We start from the raw sequence: 25,066 nt of genomic DNA on the forward strand, positions 1-25,066 counted from the left end.
ATCCCTGATCTAATATGATTGGGATGGTCAAAGTAACACTGCGCTGCAGTTACCCTGTTAGTTTGACCTTCAAGAAAATTTGGAAGGAAGGAAGTGATATATGAAGGATGCATTGTACTCTAACAGGATGCTTGGCTGCATTCCACTCAGGTAAGCTGCTCTCTCCCATGTGTCCTCGCTCACCTCACCTCTCCTCTCAGGTCTAACTGGCCTGGGCAGGTGTCAACAACAAGGTGGACACTAGGAGGAGCTGTGGAGACATGGAGGGAACAAGGGCACATAAAAGGGATTAACTGTTCAGGAATGGGACGCAGCCCAGTCGCTTCCGGCCCCCCGGGCTGGTGTGTCTGTTTGTGTGTGTGTGTATGTGTGTGTGTCTAGTTGGCTTCATTGTTGAAGTCTTGGCAGATTTGCTGCACCAGTGTGTGGGTGAACTTCTCAAGGCCGGTGAACTCCTTAGTGAAGAAGGTGTGGCTGTCCTTGGGCTCGGACGCCATGGCTCTGACATCCTCCAGCGGTGCCCAGGCCACGCCCACAGAGAACATGGTGATGCCTTTGAATGACAGGAGGGGAGGAGAGGGGAATAAGATTAGGATACACATGAACCTACTGTTGATAAAAATGTTTAAACACACACCAAGGTTATTATCGTTAATGAAAACGAACTACAAAAATGAAAAAACATTTTAGTTAACTGAACTAAAAATGAAAACTAGGCTTTACATGAACGCTAACTAACTACAACTGTATTGTGTGTTTGCAAAACTCACTAAAATAAAAAAAAATTAAAGAGAAAATGTCCTTAGTTGTAGTCTTTTTCATTTCATACATAAGCCTAGTATTTTGGGTGGATATGAAATCTATCTTCCATTTTTTTCTTGCTGTGCCCCTGCGCAGAAATAACGTAACATGCAACAGATGGTTTGTTTCACACGGAATGAGCTTGCGAGCTCAGGATAATCTCACGAGGCTAGCGCAGAAGAAAAAAAAACTAAAACTAGAAATGGTGCTCAGAGAGCTCAGACCTCCACCCCTGAATGCATTTTGTGGCCCTGTGTTCCCAACAATTGAATGGGTTCTAAATTGGCCCATGCTTCACCCCTTCACCGAGTTTCATGAAAATCCTAGTCCAAACCCCATGTCTCTAGCCCCCCATACAGGTAGCTGGCTTTGTTCTAAGTTTAGTTTTCATTCGTGGATCGGGCCTGTGATTCGGATCTGTTCCAAAATGTAATGGGTTCTAAGGTGACCCATGATACACCCCTTAACCGAGTTGCAAAAAAATCAGTTTGGTAGTTTTTGCGTAATCCTGGTTCAAAAAATGAATGGAGGTGAATGGCCGGCCGTGTTTGGGCAGCCCGTGGATGCGACCCGTGCTTTGGATCTGCTCCAAAATGTAATGAATTCTAAGGTGGGCCATGCTACACCCTTCCACCGAGATTTGTGAAAATCGGTCCAGTAGTTTTTGTGTAATCCTGCGAACAGACAAACACACGCACAAACAGACACACCACCGAAAACACTGTCGCTGTCGCTGGGGCGGAGTTACTAATGCTGAAACTAATAAAAACTCATCTAAAACTAAGCATTTTCAAAAAATACTAACTATACTAAACTAGCAAACCTGGTTTAAAGACTAATTAAAACAACTGAAATTGAAAACAAAAAGTTAAAATGATATATAGAAAAAACTAATGAAAAAAGAAAAACTATTATAACCTTGACACACACACACACACACACACACACATATTAACACACACACACTCACACACACACATAAACCCCTCCACACACACACCTTCCTTCTGGGCCGCCAGGGCAGGGCGTATGACGTCATCGTAGGACTGCCCGTCCGTGACCACGATCAGGAAGTTCTTCCAGCCCACCTTCCTGGGCTTGAAGAGCGTCTGGGCCGTGTAGGTGATGGCGTCTCCTGTGGCGGTGCCCCCAGCCATGTAGTGGATGCCCTGCAGGGCCCTGAAGGTGGCCTCCTTGGTCGGGTGGTCGTACAGGCCAAACTCTAACCTCTGGTCATACGTGAATTGGACAGCACCTGAGGAGGACAGGGCACAGGTCAAGGCACCCACACACACACACACACACACACACACACACACACACACACACACACACACACACACACACAGTCAGGCTCATAATTGTGCGAATGGTGTAATGACATCTGGCCACAGGGACAAGGGTTGAAAATTAGCCGTTAGGCTGACACTGGCACATTGACTCTGTGGTTGATTGATGTATCTCTGATCAAAAAATACATAAAACCCCCTCACACATGCACACGCACAGAGACATACACATACCCCCAAACCACACACACACACACACACACGCACACACGCACACACACACACACAGTACGCAGTGATCCAACCACACACTCCCACCTATATGTGTGCCCACGTCGGAGATGTCGAATCTCTTGGCGATGGCGGACAGGAAGTCGAGGACGATGCGGAAATTGCCGTAGCCCACACTGGAGGAGCCGTCGATGAGGAAGCCCAGGTTGATGGAGTTGTAGCAAGTCTTGCTGCAGAGCAGCAGGTCCTTGGAGCACAGGCGCTGGGAGAGCGGCTTCACGTGCTTGGTGGTGCTGAACCAGCTGGGCATGCTCAGGCTGAAGAAACCGTTGTCCCTACACACTGCCTGGCGACACACACACATATAGAGATGAATACACACACATGTTGTTTGACGGCCACCAGGGACCACCATGGAAATAAGTCCTGGACTTTATTGTGTCTGTCAGTGTCAAAGTTCAATATATTGCTACATTTTTTATCAATGTACTCTGCACTTTTTGACAAATAAATAAATAAATATTTATTTAAAAAAAATAAAAAAATAAAGAAAAATAAATATATTTAAATTATAAATAAATTAAATACATATTAAATACATGTGTTTAATAAGCAAGCAGACTAACTGTTTTTTTGCTTCCCTCTGGAATATGTAGAGAGTGGGTCGTATGCCCACCTCCCTTGTTCTCTGTAAAGCGCATTGTGTTGCCTCTGGGTATGAAATGCGCTATATAAATAAAGCTTTGATTGATTGATTGATTGATTGAACTGCTTACTCTACAGTAGATCAAGGATCTAGGCAGGCACTACCTTCTTAGAAGTCCTTGTCTGGAACCCTAGCTACCTTCTTAGTGAAGTCCTTGTCTGGAACCCTAGCTACCTTCTTAGTGAAGTCCTTGTCTGGAACCCTAGCTACCTTCTTAGTGAAGTCCTTGTCTGGAACCCTAGCTACCCTCTTAGTGAAGTCCTTGTCTGGAACCCTAGCTACCTTCTTAGTGAAGTCCTTGTCTGGAATGATGGCGAGCTCTTCAGGGGTGGGCCTGGCGGCGGACACCAGGAACACATTGATGCCCGCCTCTCTGGCCAGCGTGGCGGCCGCCCCCAGGTCGTCAGATGGCCAACCGTCCACCAGCGCCACGATGACCATCGGGTGACCCCGCCTCATGCCCGCTGCGGCGCTGAAGAACGACTCCACTGTGTGTCTGATGGCCTCACCTGCAGGGAGGGGCCAGCACAGTTACTTCACTACACATTTCATTCTTTCATCCATTCACTCACTCACTCACTCACTCACTCACTCACTCACTCACTCACTCACTCACTCACTCACTCACTCACTCACTCACTCACTCACTCACTCACTCACTCACCCATCCATCCATCTATCCATATATCCTCCATCTATGGTAAATGGACTGCACTTTTATCTAAAGCGCTTTACAATGGCCTCTCATTCATCCATTCACACACACATTTACACACCAATGGCATCAGCTGCCATGCAAGGTGCTAGCCTGCTCATTGGGAGAAATTTGGGGTTCAGTGTCTTGTCCAAGGACACTTCGACATGTGGACAGGAGGAGCCAGAATTCAAACCGCCGACCCTGCGGTCATTGGACGACCCGCTCTACCTCCTGAGCTACAGCCGCCTGTCATTCATTCATTGCTCCATCCATCCCTCCATGTATGCGAGGCTTCTGTGTTCAGGTGCAGCAGTGTGAGGCAGGTGTGACCTGTGTTGGTGTTGCCTCCCAGGTATCTGATCTCCTTGATGGCGAAGACCAGGTCTTTGGGCTGAGTGTAGTTGGTCAGGAAGATCTCTGTCCTGGGAGTGTCACTGCAGAGGTGAGAGTCTTGCTAATCATACTCTGAGGCAGGAGACTACACCAGGAGAGGAGAGGAAAGGAAAGGAAAGGAAAGGAAAGGAAATGAAAGGAAAGGAAAGGAAAGGAAAGGAAAGGAAAGGAAAGGAAAGGAAAGGAAAGGAAAGGAAAGGAAAGGAAAAGAAAGGAGAGGAGGGGAGAGGAGAGGAGAGGCGAGGAGAGGAGAGGACAGGACAGGACAGGACAGGACAGGACAGGACAGGAGAGGAGAGGAGAGGAGAGGAGAGGAGGGGAGAGGAGAGGAGAGGAGAGGAGAGGAGAGGAGAGGAGAGGAGAGGAGAGGAGAGGAGAGGAGAGGAGAGGAGAGGAGAGGAGAGGAGAGGAGAGGAGGGAGAGGAGAGAAGAGGAGAGAAGAGGAGGGGAGGGGAGGGGAGGGGAGAGAAGAGAAGAGAAGAGAAGAGAAGAGAAGAGAAGAGAAGAGAAGAGAAGAGAAGAGAAGAGAAGAGAAGAGAAGAGAAGAGAAGAGAAGAGAAGAGGAGGGGAGGGGAGAGGACAGGAGAGGAGAAGAGAGGAGAGGAAAGGAAAGGGGAGGAGGGGAGATAAGAGAGGAGAGGACAGGAAAGGAGAAAAAAGAGAGGAGAGGAGAGGAGAAGAGAGGAGAGGACAGGAAATGAGAAGGGAGGAGAGGAGAGGAGAAGAGAGGGGAAGAGAAGAGGACAGGAGAGGAGAAGAGAGGTGTGACCCACCTGGCCTGCACCACTCCCATGTGTGGTCCGTTGGGGCCAATCCGGAGCATCACGGCTAGCTTGCTGAGGAAGGTTTTCTGCAGGTTGAAGCGCCGCTGGCCAATGTTTTTACTGCTATCCAACAGCACCGCTATCTCCATCTGACAGTCTGGGACAGGAGAGACAAACATGGTTATCTTTCTTTCTTTCTTTCTTTCTTTCTTTCTATCAATCTATCTATCTATCTATCTATCTATCTATCTATCTATCTATCTATCTATCTATCTATCTATCTATCTATCTATATCTATCTGTCTGTCTGTCTGTCTGTCTGTCTGTCTGTCTGCCTGCCTGCCTGCCTGCCTGTCTGTCTCAGCAAGCTCCATCTAGCAGTCTGGACGGAGGACGACAGGAGAGAGACAGGTAGGAGAGAGACAGGCAGGGGAGAGACAGGTAAGAGAGAGACAGACAGGAGAAAGATAGAAAGGAGAGAGGGACAGACAGGAGAGAGACAGGGTTATAGCGGGATAGGATAGTTCTACACTATTAGATTATATTTACATAGGCCAGCCTCTCTGATCCTAGACTGAGTCTAAAAGTGCAGCGTCTCCATGTCACAGAGGAGGCTACAATGAACCATCAGGAGGAACTGTGATACTTCCTCAGAGACTAAAGCAGTTTAACAGGGACTGAACACACACACATACCTTTATTTCCCTCTGATGGGATTTTCTTAACTGGCTTCTTTAGCGGCGTCTCTGAGACACACACACACACACACACACACACACACACACACACACACACACACACACACACACACACACACACACACACACACAACACACACACACGTTCAGGTTACTGTATGGACTTCTCATTAGTGTTATGACGGTCGTAAAGCACCATGGTTAATGTGTCTGTGTCTGAAGACAGAGGAAATACTCTGTTGTGGCTTTGGAATCCCTGACACCGTTTACTTATGATGTGTTATTATCAACACTGCGTGAAAATTCCAGACTGGGGTTCAATCCCACATGTAGTCAGACTGGTTGGAGGACTAGGCTACCTGGTTCAGTAGCAGGGAGGGCAGTAGAGCGGGTCTTACTCGACAGCTCCAGCTGCACCTTAGCTGCACCTGGCCACACAGGGACAAATGGACTCAACAAAGCAGCACCGTAGTATAAATAAATATTTCATAGGCTAATGTCACTGGTTTTACTGTAGAAGTGGATACCATTGAAATACAGTCCTCTCTCCGACACATTATTTTAAGGCACGTCGAGTAGTTATTTGGTATGTGTCGCTACCTACTGGCCACGGTGAAGGATGCGGTCCACCTGGAAAGCGCCTGAGAGTAGACCCCGTGGGAGAAGGAGCTCGTGTAATTATGTTGGCCCTGCAGTTTGTGCACCTTCACCGGTCCCCCAGATGACTGGATCGCACCTCTGGCAGAATTGGGGACGGAGAAAGATTGTCAGCGAAAGTGACAAAGAGCTAATTGTCAAACTAGTGAAGCAACACCAGTGAGCACAAGATCCATCTGATTCCATCCCGGGGTTTTCCTACCTGTGCACCGCCGCGGTACATACACCGGATACGGCGGCATACACACCGGTACCGAACACCGATACCCTCAACTGTGTGCAGTTGGGCGGACACAAAACCACCTGCCGGTCCGCCGGTAGGTCCGCCCCACGGGTCGTACACGCAATCGGCGAGGGAACTGAGGAGGAAATGAATAGGCCAACTGAACTGCGATGGCATCTGTTTTCTGTCAAGTAAAGTAGCCAAATACTGTCAGTTTGGTGTGACCTCACAGAGCTACAGTGCCCGTAGTAAAACTGCCAGCAGGCTTCCAAGAAAGAGGAAAATTAGTTCATTTGCAAAAACCGCCGTTTTCATTAATTTTCATAAATCATTTTTCAGTCAAATATCAATATTAAATATGAATCAAACTGTAATTGGGTTGTTTTGATTAAGTCTTATTTACTTAATCAAAACAGCCAAATGCATGGATAGGAAAAATAAATATCAGTTTTGTTTGTTTGTCAGTTTTCATCCCTTTCCACAGCGACCAGAGACTATAGCCTAGTGGTAGGCTACTGCCCAATAATAACATCAGTACACTTTAGTAATGAAATAAATAGCCTATCAGGTGTTGTAGGTCAGTTTCTCTCCAGTAAAATACTAATTCACAAACCAAATTAAATTATACAATACTGAATGTCTCTAAGACATTCCACCTTGACTAGCAGTTCATTATAAGATTAGGGTAAATTTGATAGACTGCTAGTAAATCGCCAGATTGGGAACCTTGTGTACCAGGAACTGTAATGAGGAATTGATTGGTGCCGATAAGATTGTAAGGACAAGTGATTACAAGAATTCCAATGTGCCTGTACAGGTTATATATGGCGTATACACTTTTTATTATATTCTATTGTATTCTATTGTATTCTATTCTATATGATATATCATGTAGGCTAGGCTACAGAATACAGAATGAGTAGCTAGCTTTATCAACAGAAACATGCTTAAAGGAGTAGTAAAGGGAAAATCATGTTTAGCCCTGTTTTAAGGTTACTTATGATCATATACAATGGTTCAGATCAAAAAGTTGACAAAACTAGCACTTTTGAGAAAGTCTGATAATTGCTCTACCACCGTTTAGGTCATACACACCTGAATAATCATTTCATCCAATAGTGTAAGACAGGAAATAGAGAAGCATGTCTAATTTCAGGAAGTACTGGAGTTGTGCATACAACCCATTGGTGTCCGTTGGTGTTCTGACATCAAATTCGCCGCAAAGTATGAATCCTATAGGGTTTTATTGATCATTTTATGAAATCCATTGACTTGTATTGACGTGACCGTTGTAGATGTGTAGATCAATCCGGAGAGGGGATTCAGGAAGCGGAACTACTTATGGTAGCTATTGTTATTGTTTATGTTAGCTAGGCTAGCTAGTTTGCACACGTATGTGCTGCGACTAAATAGTTATATGCTAAATATTTAAAAAAGCCTTTCCAGATGAACTAGAATCTTACTTTATGACAAATTATATGTCAGAACGCCAACACAGTTTCTTGTCTTTGAAATTGAGAGTTTAACATGTTTTTTTAATGATTTTTCACGTTGCCCACCCACATCCATTGTATGACCAAAACGGTGGTAGAGCAATTATCAGACTCTCTCAAAAGTGCTAGTTTTGTCAACTTTTTGATCTGAACCATTGTATATGATCATAAGTAACCTTAAAGGAGTAGTAAAGGGAAAATGCATGTTTAGCCCTGTTTTAAGGTTACTTATGATCATATACAATGGTTCAGATCAAAATGTTGACCAAGCTAGCATTTTCGAGAAAGTTGATAATTGCTCTACCACCGTTTTGGTCATACAATGGATGTGGATGGGCATCTTGAAAAATCATTCAAAACATGTTAAACTCTCGATTTCAAAGACAAGAAGCTCACAGAGGGTGTAATTGGTGTCCGTTGGTGTTCTGACATCAAATTTGCAGCAAAGTATGAATCCTGTAGGGTTTTATTGATCATTTTATGAAATCCATTGACTTGTATTGAAGCGACCGTTGTAGATGTGTAGATCAGTCCGCAGAGGGGATTCAGGAAGCGGAACTACTTATGGTAGCTATTGTTATTGTTTATGTTGCTAGGCTACCTAGTTTGCGGACGTTTACACACGTATGTGCTGTGACTAAATAGTTCTATGCTAAATATTTAAAAAAGCCTTTCCAGATGAACTAGAATCTTACTTTATGTCAGAACGCCAACTAACACCTAGGTGAGTTTCTTGTCTTTGAAATCGAGAGTTTAACATGTTTTTGAATGATTTTTCAAGATGCCCATCCACATCCATTGTATGACCAAAACGGTGGTAGAGCAATTATCAACTTTCTCGAAAATGCTAGCTTTGTCAACGTTTTGATCTGAACCATTGTATATGATCATAAGTAACCTTAAAACAGGGCTAAACATGCATTTTCCCTTTACTACTCCTTTAAAACAAGGCTAAACATGATTTCCCCTTTACTACTCCTTTAATGACATGCGCATGCTTACTCTTCTGCTAATGATCACTTCCACAGCATCACATTTTCCCATGCAACAACACAGACACAACAGCGATGTCTGTCAATTTAAGATTAGAGTAGAACAGATTCATAGACACTCACCACTTGATTTAGATCCAGATGTTGTGCATATCAGAGAGAGGGCACCTGGAGGGACACAGAGCAGCCGTTGAGGTGGGGATTGACAGCCAGCTGCCAGGCAAGGGCTCTCAGCCAGGTACAGCACCAGGCAGGTTATGTTACAGTGGATCTGCACTACTGACTCCAACAAATACTCAGAGTGAAAAATGAATGGCTCACATTTGTCATGGTCAAGTTTTGCCTGAAAATGATCAGTCTTTTAAAAGGAAAACCATCAGTGAACATCTGTAATGTGATGTAATGTGACACGTGTTAACCACACTGTGGGCTCTCAAAGACCTATTTGCTCTCAATACAATGTTTAGTACAGGAAAAACGCTTTTCATCACCACAATGTCTCCTGTGATCACGTTTCACAGATTAACTTAAAGGTTTAGGGTTTTAAAAGCAGTTCAGTTTGATTTGGCAGATTTATAAACAGCATCGCCCAGTTCTTACCTAAAAGGTGCAGGACATTAAACAGCACTGACATGGTGGACCCAGACACCTACAACGATATCAGTCAATCTATCAATTTTATTTGTATAGCACCTTTCATAAAAAAGTGCTTTGCAACAAAGACATTTTTTTTGTGTGTTTCACATAAAAATAGATAAAATGAACATAAGAACAGGGAAAATAAGATGGAAGATAAAACCCAAGAAAGGTAAGACAAAAAGCAAAGTTATAAAAATAAAGTCAATCAATGAATCAACAGGTAATTACTTATTTCATAGACAGAAGGCTTGGAAGTAAATTAAATGAGGAAGTCATGGTTTTTTGGTCATCTGTCCCAGAGAGAAACATTCAACCAGGCTTCAGACGCTAGATATCTGCTGCTTGGACGGTTCTCAGTCATGCATTCACACACCAGAGCATCGAGGCTAAATTAAGAAATCAGGAAAAAAGACAAGAACAGTGACTAGTAAAAGTCAAGCTTACAGGTAATAAAAAGTTCATCAGATCTTGCTGTGGGAATGTGTGGGTATTCCTGTGAATGTTGCCGTATTCCTGGGATCACTTCTGGCCCAGCAGAGAGAGCGGAGCTCCTTAAATAATCTCCCCCAGTTTCCTAGTCATGTCATCCACACTGACATCAGCAGAGGTGGGAGGACCCAACCTGGGGGATGGGATGGCAGGGGGCATCTGAACCTGGCAACCTGAGAGATGAGGGGTACGAACCTGGCAAGGTGGATGATGAGAAGTCCTTAATGTGTCAGGACAGGTGGGAATATGAGATGAGAAAGGGAAGAATGATGTCATGATCTCAGTATGATCTCAGTATGTTGAGAGGCTCACCTCATCTGAGATACATACACACCTGTCATAATCAACCGGACAACATGGATAGTTACTTGAATGTTTGTTGATGGTTAGGCGATTGTTGATAGTTAGTTGAATTGATTTATTTTAAACTTAATATAAATTTTATATTAACACTATACGATGACTGCTATTTTGTTGTTGTTGTTGAGTGATGCGGTCGTATTCAGAGTTAAGATCTGTGTATGTACATACAGTAGGCTAATGTATGTATGTATATATATACTGTATGTATGTATGTATGTATGTATGTATGTATGTATGTATGTATGTATGTATGTATGTATGTATGTATGTATGTATGTGTATGTGTGCATGCATGCATGTGCGTGTTGGTGCATGCATGTGTGTGTGTATGTGTGTGTGTGTGTGCGCGTGCATGTACTGTATGTGCTCAGAGATGGTCACAAGCTTGGTGTGTCCTTAGCCACATCTTCAAGTGTTTGTTAAAAGTGTTTGTTAAAAGTAAGGTTTCCCTATCTGAAAGTGGTAAGCCATTCCACAAGGCGCTTCCTCTGACAAGACATTTTGAGCGAAAGTGGTGCATCTAATGGGTACTTCACAATCCCCTCTAACCGTGGCCCTTGTGACCCGAGAGGTGGATGTGCTTGTTTGTTGATAGTTAGTTGAATATCTGTTGATCGTTGAATGTTTGTTGATAGTTAGTTGAATGTTTGTTGATAGCTTGTTGACTATCATAGTTGAACTATCAAGTTAGTAGGCCATCTCTAAGGAGACCCTGTGTGACTCTCAAACAATGTTACATCTCTGTCTTAATAGTGACCCAGGCCAAAAAAAATCAACTTCCTGATGCTGAGTAACATCAACAGCATTTCAAAATATTATATATTTTCTGTCCCTCGGCAGATATCTTACATAACATATGAAATAACATATTGAATCACAGTTTCTCTCTGATCTGATAGGACTGGGTCTAGGTCAGTCAGATTTAATGGCTTGACAGTTTGTTATTGTTCTTATGTAACCCTCCTTAACAGAAGTTGAACAGCTGTTTTATGTGAAAGTGTTCTTTTATCAGATGGGGTTACTGCTTGAGGCTGGTCCAAAGGGGCCTCTATTCATCTGATGGGGCTTCAGTGGAGCATCCCTGTCTATCTCTGGCATGTCCGGCCCCTCAAAACAGCTTCAGTGGAGCATCTCTGTCTATCTCTGGCATGTCCAGTCCCTCTGAACAGCTTCACGTTATCCCACTCAGAATCAGAAGTTTTATTGCCTAGTAGGTTTTTGCTAGGAATTTGTTCTGGTCAGTTGCTGTTCATCGACTACAGTTCAGCATTCAATACCATATTCCCCCCCACCCTGGTCACGAAGATGAGGTCAATTAACATCAATACCAAGTTGTGCAAATGGGTGCAAAACTTACTCAGGGACCTGCCCCATGTGGTCAGTGGGTGGCCAGACGTCTGGATCACTAACCCTCAACACAGGGGCTCCTCAGGGGTGCGTCCTGAGCCCACTGTATAACATCTATACCCACAACTGCATAGCCACCGACAGCTCCACCTCCATCATCAAATTCGCAGACGACACTGTGTTGGTAGGTTTGATCTCTAAAAACGATGAACAGGCCTACCTAAATCAGGTAAACGTCCTAGCACAGTGGTGCCAGTCCAACAACCTGACCCTGAATGTCAGCCAGATTAAGGAACTGGTGGTGGACTTCAGGAGACAGCAGATCGGCGAATACGCCCCGCAGTGGAGAACCTGTGGAGAGGGTTTCCAGCTTCAAATACCTCGGTGTGCACATCACTGAGGACCTTACCTAGACTCTCCGCACCCAGAACATACTCAAAAAATCCAGGCAGAGGCTTTACTTCCTTCAAAGTCTCACCCTCCATCCTAAGAACCTTCTATTCCGCGGCTGTGGAGAGTGTCCTGACTGGCTGCGTCACCGTGGGAACTGCTCCTCCCGTGATCTACCTCTACTCCTCTTTTCACCTCTTTTATCCTTGTCTGCTGTTTCTTTGTTGTCCTATTGTATAGTTAACTGTTCTTATTAATCTTCTTACTGTTATGTTATTGTTTTCAGCACAATAATTTGAGCACCCTCCCCTCATTTCACTGCATGTTTTATTATCTCTGGGCACATGCTAAATACACTACCTTGAACCTTGAACCTTGGTGCACAACACTAATGGGTAGACAACATTAGACAGGGTGCAAGGACTAGACAGGACAGTGCAAAGACAGGTGTCAGATTAACATTCAGTCCCTCATCCTTCCTTCTGGGTGAATATAAACCAAGTTAGATGTCTAAACCAACTAAAGAGTATAGTTTTGTTCTCTCAGTCAACTAACCTGTTGAAAGAAACCAAAAGTATGTCTTAAACATCACAGTCTTAAACATCACAGTCTTTCAAGGTTTTAAACCTTATTGCATAGAATCATATCAACACTCCACAAGATACATTTAATCTGAATCCCACACTCTGAGTACCGGATCCCCCATAGTGAGGATAAGAAATGTTCTCTGCAGAGAGCCTACATGACAAAAGACCTAGTGAGTGTGTCACCTGATATCGGTGTCAGTGTCTCCACAGAACAAGTGGCTCATTGTCCAGAAACACCTCACAGCGTCTCGACACCCAGAATTCCTTGTAGTGAAGCCACAGTGTTGGGTGGTGTTGGTTGGTGTTGTTAGCAACGGGTGCTAACCCTTTACCTGAGGGAGTTGTGTGTGTGTGTGGGGGGGGGAACGTGAGTGGAGACCACAAACGCTGTGAGGTCACCTCCACAATGGTCTCTTTGGAAGCGTGAGCATGGCGCTCATGGCTGTAGTCGTCATGGACGCACGTTTCAGGTTTCTCTGGTGTTTCCTGTCAGCTCTGATGTGTCCTTACAGGCGGCGCTGGGCTGCGGGGAGAGGAACAATGGGCTGTGCTGCTCTCTATAACAGTAGGGTATCTTAACAGTGGCAGTTTGGTCTATTGTACTGTAACTCTGCTCTCTGCAGGAATAGAGGACCAGGCTAGATAGTCATTATATCTCCTTCATCCCCTGAGCCCTTTTCCTCTCCGACAGAAGAGAGGGATATAGGATGTCATGAATAGACAGGGTGTTTGTGCTCACCGTGATTGTGTTTTCCTCTAAACATTCACTCCATCATCATATCTCCTCAGATGAACTTGCTAGCTAAAAACAGGGCTCTTGGCTTTTTGGGTCTTGGCCCTGTTCTTTCCCAGTAAGCAGGTGATGGTAGGAACTCTTGGCCTGGCTCACTATTCTCCAAGCTAAAACCAAGCTAAAAGAGTGTGATGGAGTGTGTGTGTGTGCATGTGTGTGTGTGTGTGTGTGTGTGTTGAAGAGTTAGTTTGAACATATGTGTGTGGTGAGAAAGAGAGTGTGGGTGTGTTCATGGGAATATGAACATGTATTGTGTGTGTATGTGTGTGTGTGTTTGTAGTGAGAAAGGGTGTGTGTGTGTGTGTGTGTGTGTTGTGTCAGGAGGGACTGACTAGAAGTGACACAGCTGTTTCAGGCTAGGTCAAGCTAGATCCTTATAGGGCATCCTGTGCCCTAGCAATAGGGAATTAAGATAGATGATCTCTGATGCTTGGAGGAGCAACATGTCCCCTCAGAGGAATGTGCCCAGAGATGGACTACTGATCCTTCCCTTCAGAATTCAGAGGTCATTCTTTGACCTCATAAGGATCGATGCTAGCTAGAAGCACCTTGGGATTGCTGCCATTGTCACCAGAACACCTCAACTGTCAGAAGACTGTGCACTGAACTGCATGACTATGCAATAACAAAGCAATCATGTGATATTACAATGCTATTATACATAAACTATAATATTATAACACTAATATTAACCCCATATGTGTGTGTGTGTGTGTGTGTGTGTGTGTGTGTGTGAGAGAGAGAGAGAGAGAGAGAGAGAGAGAGAGAGAGAGTGAGAGTGTGTGTGTGTGTGTGTGTGTGTGGGGGGGGGGGGGGTGCTTGTGGCTGTGCTGTAGTGGAGTCAGTCCCAGGAACCTCCTAGAGGGGTATTGTCTGCCTGTCCTCCTCCATTAGCACTGCTGATATTCCTACCTGCGACCAGAGTACAGCAGAAACACAGCAGAGAAGCGCCTGGTCTATCAAAAGAAACACTACTACTACTACTACTACTACTAATAATAATAATACTACTAATACTAATAATAATAATACAACTCATGCTGAATAACGAATTAGACCTACTTTATTAACTAACTGAGGAATAGGATCACCTTGATTTGGAAATGTAGGCCTGAGAACAGGCTGACCAAGATTTCCTTTGGTTGAAGACAGGCAGCTCTAAATAAATGCATTCAAAACTAATTATTTTCATAGATAACTGTCAGGGTCTGGCTACAACAGGCACGTACATGCTCAGTGTTGCAATAGTGTTTCCATGTGACCTTGATAACTTAATGTTATCTTACTTAATTAATGAAAAAGGAAAAAATGATTTGATTGAGCAAATTGTTTCCAATGAGCAGGCTAGTACCTTGCATGGCAGCTTTCACCATTGGTGTGTGAATGTATGTGTGAATGGGTGAATGAGAGGCCATTGTAATGCGCTTTGGATAAAAGTGCTACAGTATATAAGTGCAGTGCATTTACCATTTGACTCTAATATAGCCCCATTGAGTTTTATAATCACTGAGAGAGGACAGGGACATTGTTCTTTGCAGGGACTTCATCTGGTCAGAACAGTTAGCTCCTTTAATGGTGTTTCCATGTTCTAATAATCTTGAACTGCAACCTCCCTCCCTTCCTCTAAACTCCAGGATCAAGCGTACTGTACAGTATGCCTGACTCAACTCAAAACACATCAATACTGAGCTCTACCATGCTCTCTGTGAGGGATCTCATGTCTGTCTGCTGTGCTGGCTGACTAACTGGCTGGTTGGCTATCTGGCTGGTTGGCTGACTTGACTGACTGGCTGGTTGCCTGGCTGGTAGGCTGACTGGCTGGCTGGTTGTCTGACTACTGACTAACTGACTGACTGACAGGCTGGCTGAGCGTTCCCCAAGCAACCCTTCAGGACCAGGGAGGGTCCAGATTAGCGAGTGCAGGTCAGTACAGAGCTGCTCTCCCCAACTCTACTGCTCATTATTGCCCCCCTCTCTCCCATTCCCTCCTCTCAAGCACTCTCTGGCCCTCAATCCCCTCCCCTCCCCCAAGTCCTCCTCTCCTCTCCTCTCTTCTCCTTTCCTCTCCTAAGCCCTCTCCTCTCTTGTCCCCTCCCAAGCCCTCCTCTCCTCTCCCCTCCCCTCCCCTCCTCCCCTGTTCCAATCTTGTGCCAATCCAGCCTCGTCTCTCAGCCTTAGAGGACCAGAGGAAGACTGTGGTTGAGCTCACCTGCTCAGCAGGTTGACCTTAAATGAGAATCACCGTCTATCTACCATGCTCCATACTACTGTCTACCTGCCACGCTCCATACTACTATCTATCTACCATACTCCATACTACTGTCTACCTGCCACGCTCCATACTACTGTCTATCTACCATACTCCATATTACTGTCTACCTGCCATGCTCCATACTACTGTCTACCTACCATGCTCCATACTACTGTCTGCCATACTCCATACTACTGTCTACCTACAGTACCATGCTCCATTATACTGTCTACCTGCCATACTCCATACTATTGTCTACCTGCCATGCTCCATACTACTGTCTACCTACCATACTTCATACTACTGTCTACCTACCATGCTCCATTATACTGTCTACCTACCATACTCCATACTACTGTCTACCTGCCATGTTCCATACTACTGTCTACCTGCCATATTCCATACTACTGTCTACCTACCATGCTCCATACTACTGTCTACCTACCACAATCCATACTATTGTCTACCTGCCATGCTCCATACTACTGTCTACCTACCATACTTCATACTACTGTCTACCTACAGTACCATGCTCCATTATACTGTCTACCTGCCATGCTCCATACTATTGTCTACCTGCCATGTTCCATACTACTGTCTACCTGCCATGTTCCATACTACTGTCTACCTGCCACTCTTTGCACTGTCCTGTCTCGCTACTGCACCCTGTCCAATGTTGTCTAAATGTTATGCACCTCATCGGAAAGCAAATTCCTTGCACGTTGTAAAGCTGCATGGCAATAAACGATTTCTGACTCTGATTCTGAGACAAACGACACAACATTTCTCTCCTTCTTTTATTAATGTCAATGGTCTGGTGCTAGGCCATGAAGGGTTTTATATATTAGGTTTATATATTTATATTATATATTAGGTTTTCCCAGCTCAGGAGATTGTACTTAGGAAGTATATTGCAATGATATGATTAAACTGTAATGTAATGTAATGATATGAGGTTTTGAGTTCAATATCCAGTACCTTAAAGGACAATGCTCGTTTTTGACAACCTGGACCTTATTTACGACATATTATAAGACGTTTGACTCACCGAGATCACTTTGGTGTAGTTTGGAGGCATGTAGAAGAAATTTAAAATCCAGCGCGAGCCAGTATATCCATGTAATGTCGGTGGTCGGGGCACTTAGAATGCAGTTTCTAAAAATCTATTTTCTGCCGCGAAACGGTTGTTTTCATCAATCTGTCTTGATGAATCGCTAGTTGTGCTAACATAGAGCATAGGCCTGTGGTGGGTTTTCACATGCCTCTGTAATATGATCTTTAGAAACGTCTTTCGAAACGAAATAGCTTCCTCGCACAGCGCGCAATCGTTGCTCCAGCACGCTGTGCGCATGCGTGCTGGAGCAAGTGAGGAAGCTATTTCGTTTTGAAAGATCACTGTTTTCTGCATGTACATATATTAGTCATCTGCGTACATTTGGTATGTCAGCCCCATGAATTCTACTTTCAAGATAGGATCTGAAGCAGCATAAGTTGTCGGGAGAAAATTTACATTTTGCCAGTTTTGTGATTAAAATTGAGGGATTTACTGTATCAAAGGCTTTCCTTAGATCTAGAACAGCTCCAACAGCTCCAGCCTTACTCAGTTTGTTTTTGACTTTTTCTTTCTGAAAGGATACGGTTACTGTAGCTGTCGCCGTGGAATGGTGGACTGTGAAATCAAAGTGTATGTCCAGATCAGCAATTAGTTGTTCTGCTATAAACCTCTCAGCGACCTTAGACAGAATGTGGAGAATGCTTATGGGACTGTTGACATTAAAGATGGGAGTGATTATGGGCGACTTCCAACCACAGAATATACAGTATCTTCTGATCAAACCTCAGGATATACAGTACCTTCTGATATACTGTACCTTCTGATATACAGTACATTCTGATCAAACCTCAGGATATACAGTACCTTCTGATATACAGTACCTCCTGATCAAAAGACATATTGATGTATGAACATCAAGGAAGGAAGGAATGAACATGAACATCGAGGAATTAACTCAGTCATTGTAAATGGACTGCACTCGCTCTATATAGCGCTTTTATCCAAAGTGCATAAGAATGGCCTCTCCTTCACCCATTCACATACACATTCACACACCAATGGCAGGAGCTGCCATGCAAGAATGGGAATAATTTGGGGTTCAGTGTCATGCCCAAGGACACTTCGACAGGAGGACAGGAAGAGCCAGGATTCGAACCGCCAACCCTACAATCATTGGGCGACCTGCTCTACCACTGAGCCATAGCCGCCCCATAATCCAGTTGAAACAGATTCAGATACCTTTATTGTTACAGTACGTCCTTTGTACAAGGGAGTAAAGCTCTTGGGTTCTGGCTCCTCAACCTCGCAGCAACGACATAAATAACAACACAAGATAGTGACAATAAAGAAGCCAGTATAATACAGCCTAATAATAATAAAAACAATAGCTACAATAGTAATGCAAAAAGTGCAATGTAGCGTAATAGAAAGTTATAGTGTGTGTAAAGTGTATGGTGTATTGGTTTTGTTGACGTTGAGAGAGAGATTGTTCTCCTGGCACAACTATGTCAGATTGTTGACTTTCTTGACTCTTGTAATGGAAATTACTGTTCTAGTAAAAAGGATTTACCAAGATTCGCTCAAAAGGTTAAGTCTGGTTTATTGTGAAAACATACGAGCGCAAGGACTTTCTGAACAACCTAACAGAGTGGTCTATCCAGACAAGTCCCGATTATGGGTTTTGCTGTGCCTTATATGCAATCAAAACAAAGGTACGGTGCTTCCAGGATGTGATTGGCTACTCCATTGTACGTCATATGAAATGGCAGGCGTGGCCAAGAGAACAGACATGTGACATGAGAAAAAGGCGGCAATTGGGGACAAAGGATGACAAAGGATGGTTATTCTGTTGTAGACAGATTCGGCCATTTTGTATGTTAGCACAGCTATGTGAATATTTGGGGGAGGTGATGAATTACAAAAGGAGAGAGAGGACAAAGGTTTAAGGTGTTTGGATGTAAATTCCACAACACTCTCTTGTAGGCCATCTCGTCATTGTCGGTAATCAGGCGTATTACCGTTGTGTCGTCAGTAAACCTGATCACTCTTGTGGAGCTGTGTGTGTGGCTACGCAGTCGAGTAGAAGAGAGAGCTCAGAACACAACCCCCAGGGGGGCCCTGTGATGAGGGTCAGAGGTGTTGGAGCCATCCTCACCACCTGGCGTTGGTCCGACAGGAAGTCCATGATCTGCACAGGCTAGGGTTGAGCCTCAGGTCCCAGAGCTTGGTGTCGGGTCGGGGTAGGTGTTAAACGCTGAACTGTATTCAATGAACAGCTTCCTCACATCGGTATTCCTCTTCTCCTGGTGGGTGACGATGGTGTGTGTTGTAGAAATGGCGTCGTCTGTTGATCTGTTTTGTCTGTATGTGAAAGGGTCTAGGGTGGGCAGTAACACGCTACAGATGTGGTCTTTAACTAACCTCTTGAAGCATTTGAGAGCTACAAGGCGCCAGTCATTTAAGCATGTTCCCATGTTTTTCTTTGGCGATTACGGATGACTTAAAGCAGGAGGGGACTCACAGAGAACACATCTGAGGTTTTTCATTACATTTCATAAGGAATCTATCAACTTCAATACAACTGTTTCTGATATATGTGTTAAGATAAGACTGGTTGTGTATCATCCACAGACATTCAACCCAGTGTTGACATTCTGGGTTAAGGACTTAATTTCACTTAATCAACAGAATGGAGCCTTTGGAGGGGGTGGGTTGAGTCTTGTGTTAAGTTGTCATTCAACTTAATGTGTTATTGGTCTTCTGCTTCAGCTTTCCCTGCCAGCATTTTCAGATTGTTTGAGATTAATTTAGGTTTACCCTTTACTTTACTACCCTGACCAGTTTTGAGTACATTATCCCTTTCTTTCATAAGTGTCCACATGTCACAGTCTTTTGATCATGTTTTGATTTTGAAATGTTTTGTAATCTATTTATTATAAACTGAATAGTGGATATCAAGACCTGGCTGTTTTCCTCAACATCAGTATCTTGTAGACAATCCCTCCAACTGATTTCTTTAATTGCATTCTCAAGTTTAGTTATATTACACCTAAGTATTCTGAGGCAATGTGGCTTTAATAACAGCGACTCAGACAAGGCTTTAAGCGAGGGAGGGGTTGAAGATTTTAGAGGGGCTGCTCAGCTATACAACATGCAAGAGCTGTGATTGAAGACTTCACCATCTTTAACTGGGCTCAGTCCCAGGCACCAGGACATGTATGGTAGGTCTTGGTCTGATCTAGGATCAGATTAGTCTAGAAGAGAAGAAAGTGAGAACTCACCCATCTCATCCCTCTCTCCCACAGAAACCCAGGTGACAGTAATGCCCACCTTGTGCGGAATTAATGTCTTTTAACTTTGTCATTATTTTTCTGTCCCTCCCTCCCTCCCTCCAGTCACAGGTGTTTCCCCAGCTCTGGGAGTGCTGAATCAGGCCAGTAGGTACTCTCTCCAGAGCCTATCTCAGTGATGTTCTCAGCCCAGCATAAAATCCTCCATTCCATCCTTCTTGAATATCTTCAAAGCTCTATCGGTCTCTCTGAGCAAGCTCTGAACTGAACTCTTATTTGTCAGAGACAGAATATGTCTTCCTATGGGCATCTAGGTCTCAGACATGCATGGTCACCTGTGGTGTCCCTCAAGGATCTGTTCTTGGCCCCATTCTGTTCATCCTCTATATGCTCCCCCTCGGTCATATCATCAGCAGGCATGAAATATCATTCCATTGCTATGCCTATGACACCCAGCTGTATTTGAAAACTGCCCCAAGTCCCCCGGCTGTCTGCTCACAGCTCAACACCTGCCTTGAGGAGACAAGGGCATGGGATGAAACAAAACTTCCTTTAACTACACAGCAGCAAAACAGAGGCTCTACTTGTCGGCACCCCTCACCAGGTCCAGCACTCTCTCATAACCAACCTCACCATTACAGGCCAAACCATCACTCTCTCCTCCTCAGTTACCAAACTCTCTCTAGGTCGTTCCCGGACGAGCCCTCCATCGGTGCTTCTAGTCATCATGATTCTTCATACATTTGGCTAGCTCGTCAGTACTTTTCGCTCCTGCATTTTTCTTGAGTATGTCCATGTATGTTAGTGTGGGATGCCCTTGTGACCAATGCCTGTGTGTTGGCACTGGCCATGCCATTCAGAGCCCTCCACGCAAGCTCCTTCCTTACTTTAAGGTTTTACTCAGATGAGTTGACCCATGAGCCCAGGTATTTGAAGTCACTGACTTCCCTCAGAGCAATGCCTCCTATTATTGTTTGAGGTGGATGGTCTAGGAGGATGTTATAAGGGATTACCTTGGTTTTCTTGACATTTAGCCGAAGGCCAACCTTGGCACACTCTGTCTCCACTCTGCACAGGAGCTCCTGTACTTGCTCTATGTGGTCGGAGGGCAGGCTGATGTCGTCCGCGTAGTGGAGGTCTGTTAGGACTATGGCGCGGTGTCATCTTGACCTCCTAGGTGTTATAGTGAGGCCAAGTTCATGCTCCCGTCCACTTGATGGCCTTCCTGAGTGCATAGTCCAGGACTATGATGAAGAGGAAGGGGGCAAAGGTGTCCCCTTGCAACACCCCCGCCAGGTTGTCAGATTTCTCACTGTTGCCGTCTTGAGGTCACCACCTTGGCTCTTGTATCCATGTACATGGCCTCTATTGCCCGGAGTAGACTGAGAGGGACACCGATTTCGTCAGAGCAGGGTTGCAAAACTCGAGGATGATGTCATCAAGATCAGAGTTCTCGTTGGTGTCAAGTTTGATCCCTCCCTGGCCTTTGACACCCACATCAAACATTTCTGTAAGATGTCATTCTACTACCTTCTACTAACATCTCTAAAACATCTCCTATGGCGATGCACTGTTTATTGGGATCCCTGGCAAGAACCTCCAAAAGCTCTAGTACATCCAGAACAGTGCTGCCAGGATCGATTGTGATGAGTGTGGAAATATAATTTACATTACATTAGTCATTTAGCAGATGCTTTTATCCAAAGTGATTAACAATAATTGCATTTAACGTTGGAAAAGCCAATGTACTACTAGTGCTGAAGGCAAAGTGCAACAATAGCAATCTAAAAGACAATAGGTGTTTAAGAAGGTGGATCGTTGTAGTACTTTTTGAAAAGCCCTTTTTGAGCGTTTTGTGTGTGTGCATTGTTAAGTGTAAGCTTATGCAGCCTACTAGCAAACAATTGCTCCATACACACATATATATATAATGTTTCACATTTCGTTTTAATGCTTTTAATGTCTAATTTGTAATGCTTTTAATGCCCCCCCCCCCCCCCGCAATTTGGTTTGGAAATGCTCCCTATTTCTGAGGTCCCAAGGTTGGTGAGTATGGCAAGCTATAAGCTATTAATACAAGCATACCGCTCAAAAAGGGCTTAATACATACAACAAACTGATCAGGCTAATCATTTTTTAATGAAAATGACCACAAGACAACCTCCTGTGCATAGTTGAAATGGTAGTGGGATACGGTGATAAACTGGAGTGATCATTTGACAGCAATTATTAGCCTTTTCCAGGAATGGACAGAAATGGGATATTTTTAGAATAACAGGAATTTATTCACATACAATGTAAAGGAGTTGATGTGTAGCATGAAGATGAAACGATACACTGAGTTTGGGTGTTTTCAGTCAACGTTGGCGTTGACCGCTTCCAGCTATCGAATGGCCGACTGGTGTAAGATGGATAGCCTAACGTTAGAGAGATAAATGTAGGCTATGGTTATGTTAATAAAGCTAACAATGATGTTGTAACATGCATGCAGCACTGCCGATCTGATCTGAACGATTGATTCATTATTACCATGGATCGGTATTGGGATTGATCAAGGGCGAATGTGAAATAGCAGCCACGAACTCAGCGGGTTTTCCGAGATGCGGTAGCCGCGGCCAGAGCTCCTGCTGGCGGGGAGTGAAGCTCTTCAACTCGCCGGTCACTGGCTCCCTGGAGGAATTTAGCCTGGCTGCAATAACGTTATCGCGAACGGAATGAATACCATCTACTAGCAAACAAAACATGTTCAATTATATTTAACCTGTTAAAACTAAGATGCCAGGATCAAAAAATAATTTCTCCAATTGATATATTTGACAAAAACAGGTTAATATGCAAGCCGGTTTTCATTGCTAAATCAAAGCGGGGAGAGCCGAGAGAGCCGGGAACGCGCGTCTACATTTCAGATAAATGTGAACTTTTTCGTGGACGCGCGTCGGCCAGAGAAGCTCAACTGCGCAAGTCAAAAGTCACCGGAAATAGCCAAGTGACTACAAATCTAGCCAAGATGGCGCGGTTCAATAGGCCTTCACTTTAGATTTCGAATCCTGGGGGCTTGGTCTGCAGCCACGACTCGCGGTAGAATGTCCGAGTAGCCTACACTAGAATGGTTTGAGTCTACAACCGCGGTGGCTCAAGCGCTCCCAAGAAATGTGCGAAGTCCCAAGGGACTGTCACCTGGAACCCCACGGGGTGACGTTGAAGGATATCGGCCGGAGACCAGTCGCAGTAAGGGAGATGTCAGGTCCAATGCAGTCGTCCACCAACGCAGACTCGTCCCTCCTCTCCAGGCAACGAAGGAGACCGCGCTATCGTTATAGCCCAAGGCTGAATGGCTAGCTGCGGGAAACACTGGAGCTAAGCTATAGCCGGTGTGGCTACCTAGCTAGCGAATGTACTGATACTCTACGCAATATTGATATTCTACAGGTACTCATGAACGAGTCGCCTGTCCTCTTCGTTCTTCTGTCGCACAATTCTATACTCCGTTTTCACTAATAAAACAACAAACTCGACTGTCCATCCCACGTCTTAGACTATACTCAACAAGTCGTAAAACGGAGAGCCGGTCCACGTTACACACCTTCTCACAGCATCCTTCTCGCACGCCTTTTTTAGTTCCGGTCTCGGCTCCTCTTCCGTAAGCCCCCCCCCTGGTCACCAGGCTGACACTCCGTTAGTCCGACAAAGAAAATAGGTCCAGGCAGAGTTCTACAAGACACTCTCAGTGTCTACATTTCCCCCTCCTTTAAGCTTGCAAAGTCCCACTGCAAGCAACATAAACCTCTCACATCAAGATTACAGAAATATGAAGTCACAGCTCTCTAACACAGGGCAACACATATCCAAGTTCCCACATGGGTTACATTGTCTTTTGCCTCATACAGATCCCGACACACGTTTCATTAAAGCCTTCAAGCACTGTTTACAAAATACACTCTGTAGCACATAATCGTGCCGATACCTAACAGGTAAACGACCTCTAGTAGTCCTCTGTGACCTGTCTGGCCTATCCTCTTCCTGTTCCGACCCCGCATCCGAGTCATCTGAACCTACAGACTGCTCATGGGTTGTAGACTCACTCTCACTGCCCACTGACTGTTCACAAACGCTAGGCTCGCTTTCACTGCTTACCCCACCCCCGCTGTATGGACTAGAACCCACCCCTCTCTCTGAGCCAGACATGACCCCTGTGTTAGCGTGAGGTGAGACTGGGAGAGCATGGGTACGACGGGGGTGGTTGTGAGGGACGTAAACAATGTGATGCCCTTCTGACTCTGAAGCGCATTGAGAGTGTTCTAATATCTTCTGTGGGATACACATGTGCTCTCTCTGTGTGGGGCTGGGAAACGTGCAAGGCTTGAGTTGGTCCCGATGGACTGTTTTCTCTGAGCCACCACCCTCCGGCGAAGACAGGCATTCCTTCCTGGTTCAGTGCCACGACCAGATATGGAGTGGACTCCCACTTGTATTGTATTTTGTTACGACCTCTGGGACGATGGTTCCTCAACAGGACCCAGTCTCCTGGCCTTAAAAGCGCACCTCTGGACTTTCTATCGTAGATCCGCTTACGTCGATGAGACGCATGCTTGGCCATGGCTCCGGCAGCCTCTGCCGCTGCCCTCAGTCGCTCGTGATGTCCTCGGACCCACTCATCCAGGTTCTCTGCCCCACTGTCCTCTACATCTTTGCCACTCAGCACATCCCTTGGCATCCTTGCATCTCTTCCGAAAAGCAGATAAAATGGGGAGTAACCCGTTGAAGAATTGACATGACAGTTGTATGTAAGGACCAACTCTGGCAGATGTTCCTTCCAGTTCCTCTTCTTGTCCACGGGCAGACTGCGTAGCATGTCGTGCATTGTCCGGTTGAATCGTTCGCACTGGGCGTTGCCCTGAGGGTGATATGGGGTCATTCGA

At 44.9% G+C, this 25,066-nt stretch overlaps 1 protein-coding gene across 1 annotated transcript; it reads right to left on the reverse strand.

Annotated features, from left to right (window-relative positions):
• Positions 1-377: 377 nt before the first annotated feature.
• coch (coagulation factor C homolog, cochlin (Limulus polyphemus)) lies at positions 378-24,861 on the reverse strand (the record flags this gene model as incomplete). The annotated part of the gene is made up of 10 exons (XM_084438911.1): positions 378-553; positions 1,802-2,056; positions 2,409-2,667; positions 3,310-3,536; positions 4,055-4,158; positions 4,891-5,038; positions 5,939-6,007; positions 6,184-6,317; positions 6,439-6,643; positions 24,720-24,861. The coding sequence occupies 10 exons, from the start codon at positions 24,859-24,861 to the stop codon at positions 378-380; spliced, it is 1,719 nt and encodes a 572-aa protein (XP_084295037.1).
• Between the last annotated feature and the right edge of the window lie 205 nt (positions 24,862-25,066).

The sequence above is a fragment of the Borostomias antarcticus genome (genome assembly GCF_949987555.1).
Source record: "Borostomias antarcticus genome assembly, chromosome: 5".
In the NCBI taxonomy this organism is placed as follows: domain Eukaryota; kingdom Metazoa; phylum Chordata; class Actinopteri; order Stomiiformes; family Stomiidae; genus Borostomias; species Borostomias antarcticus.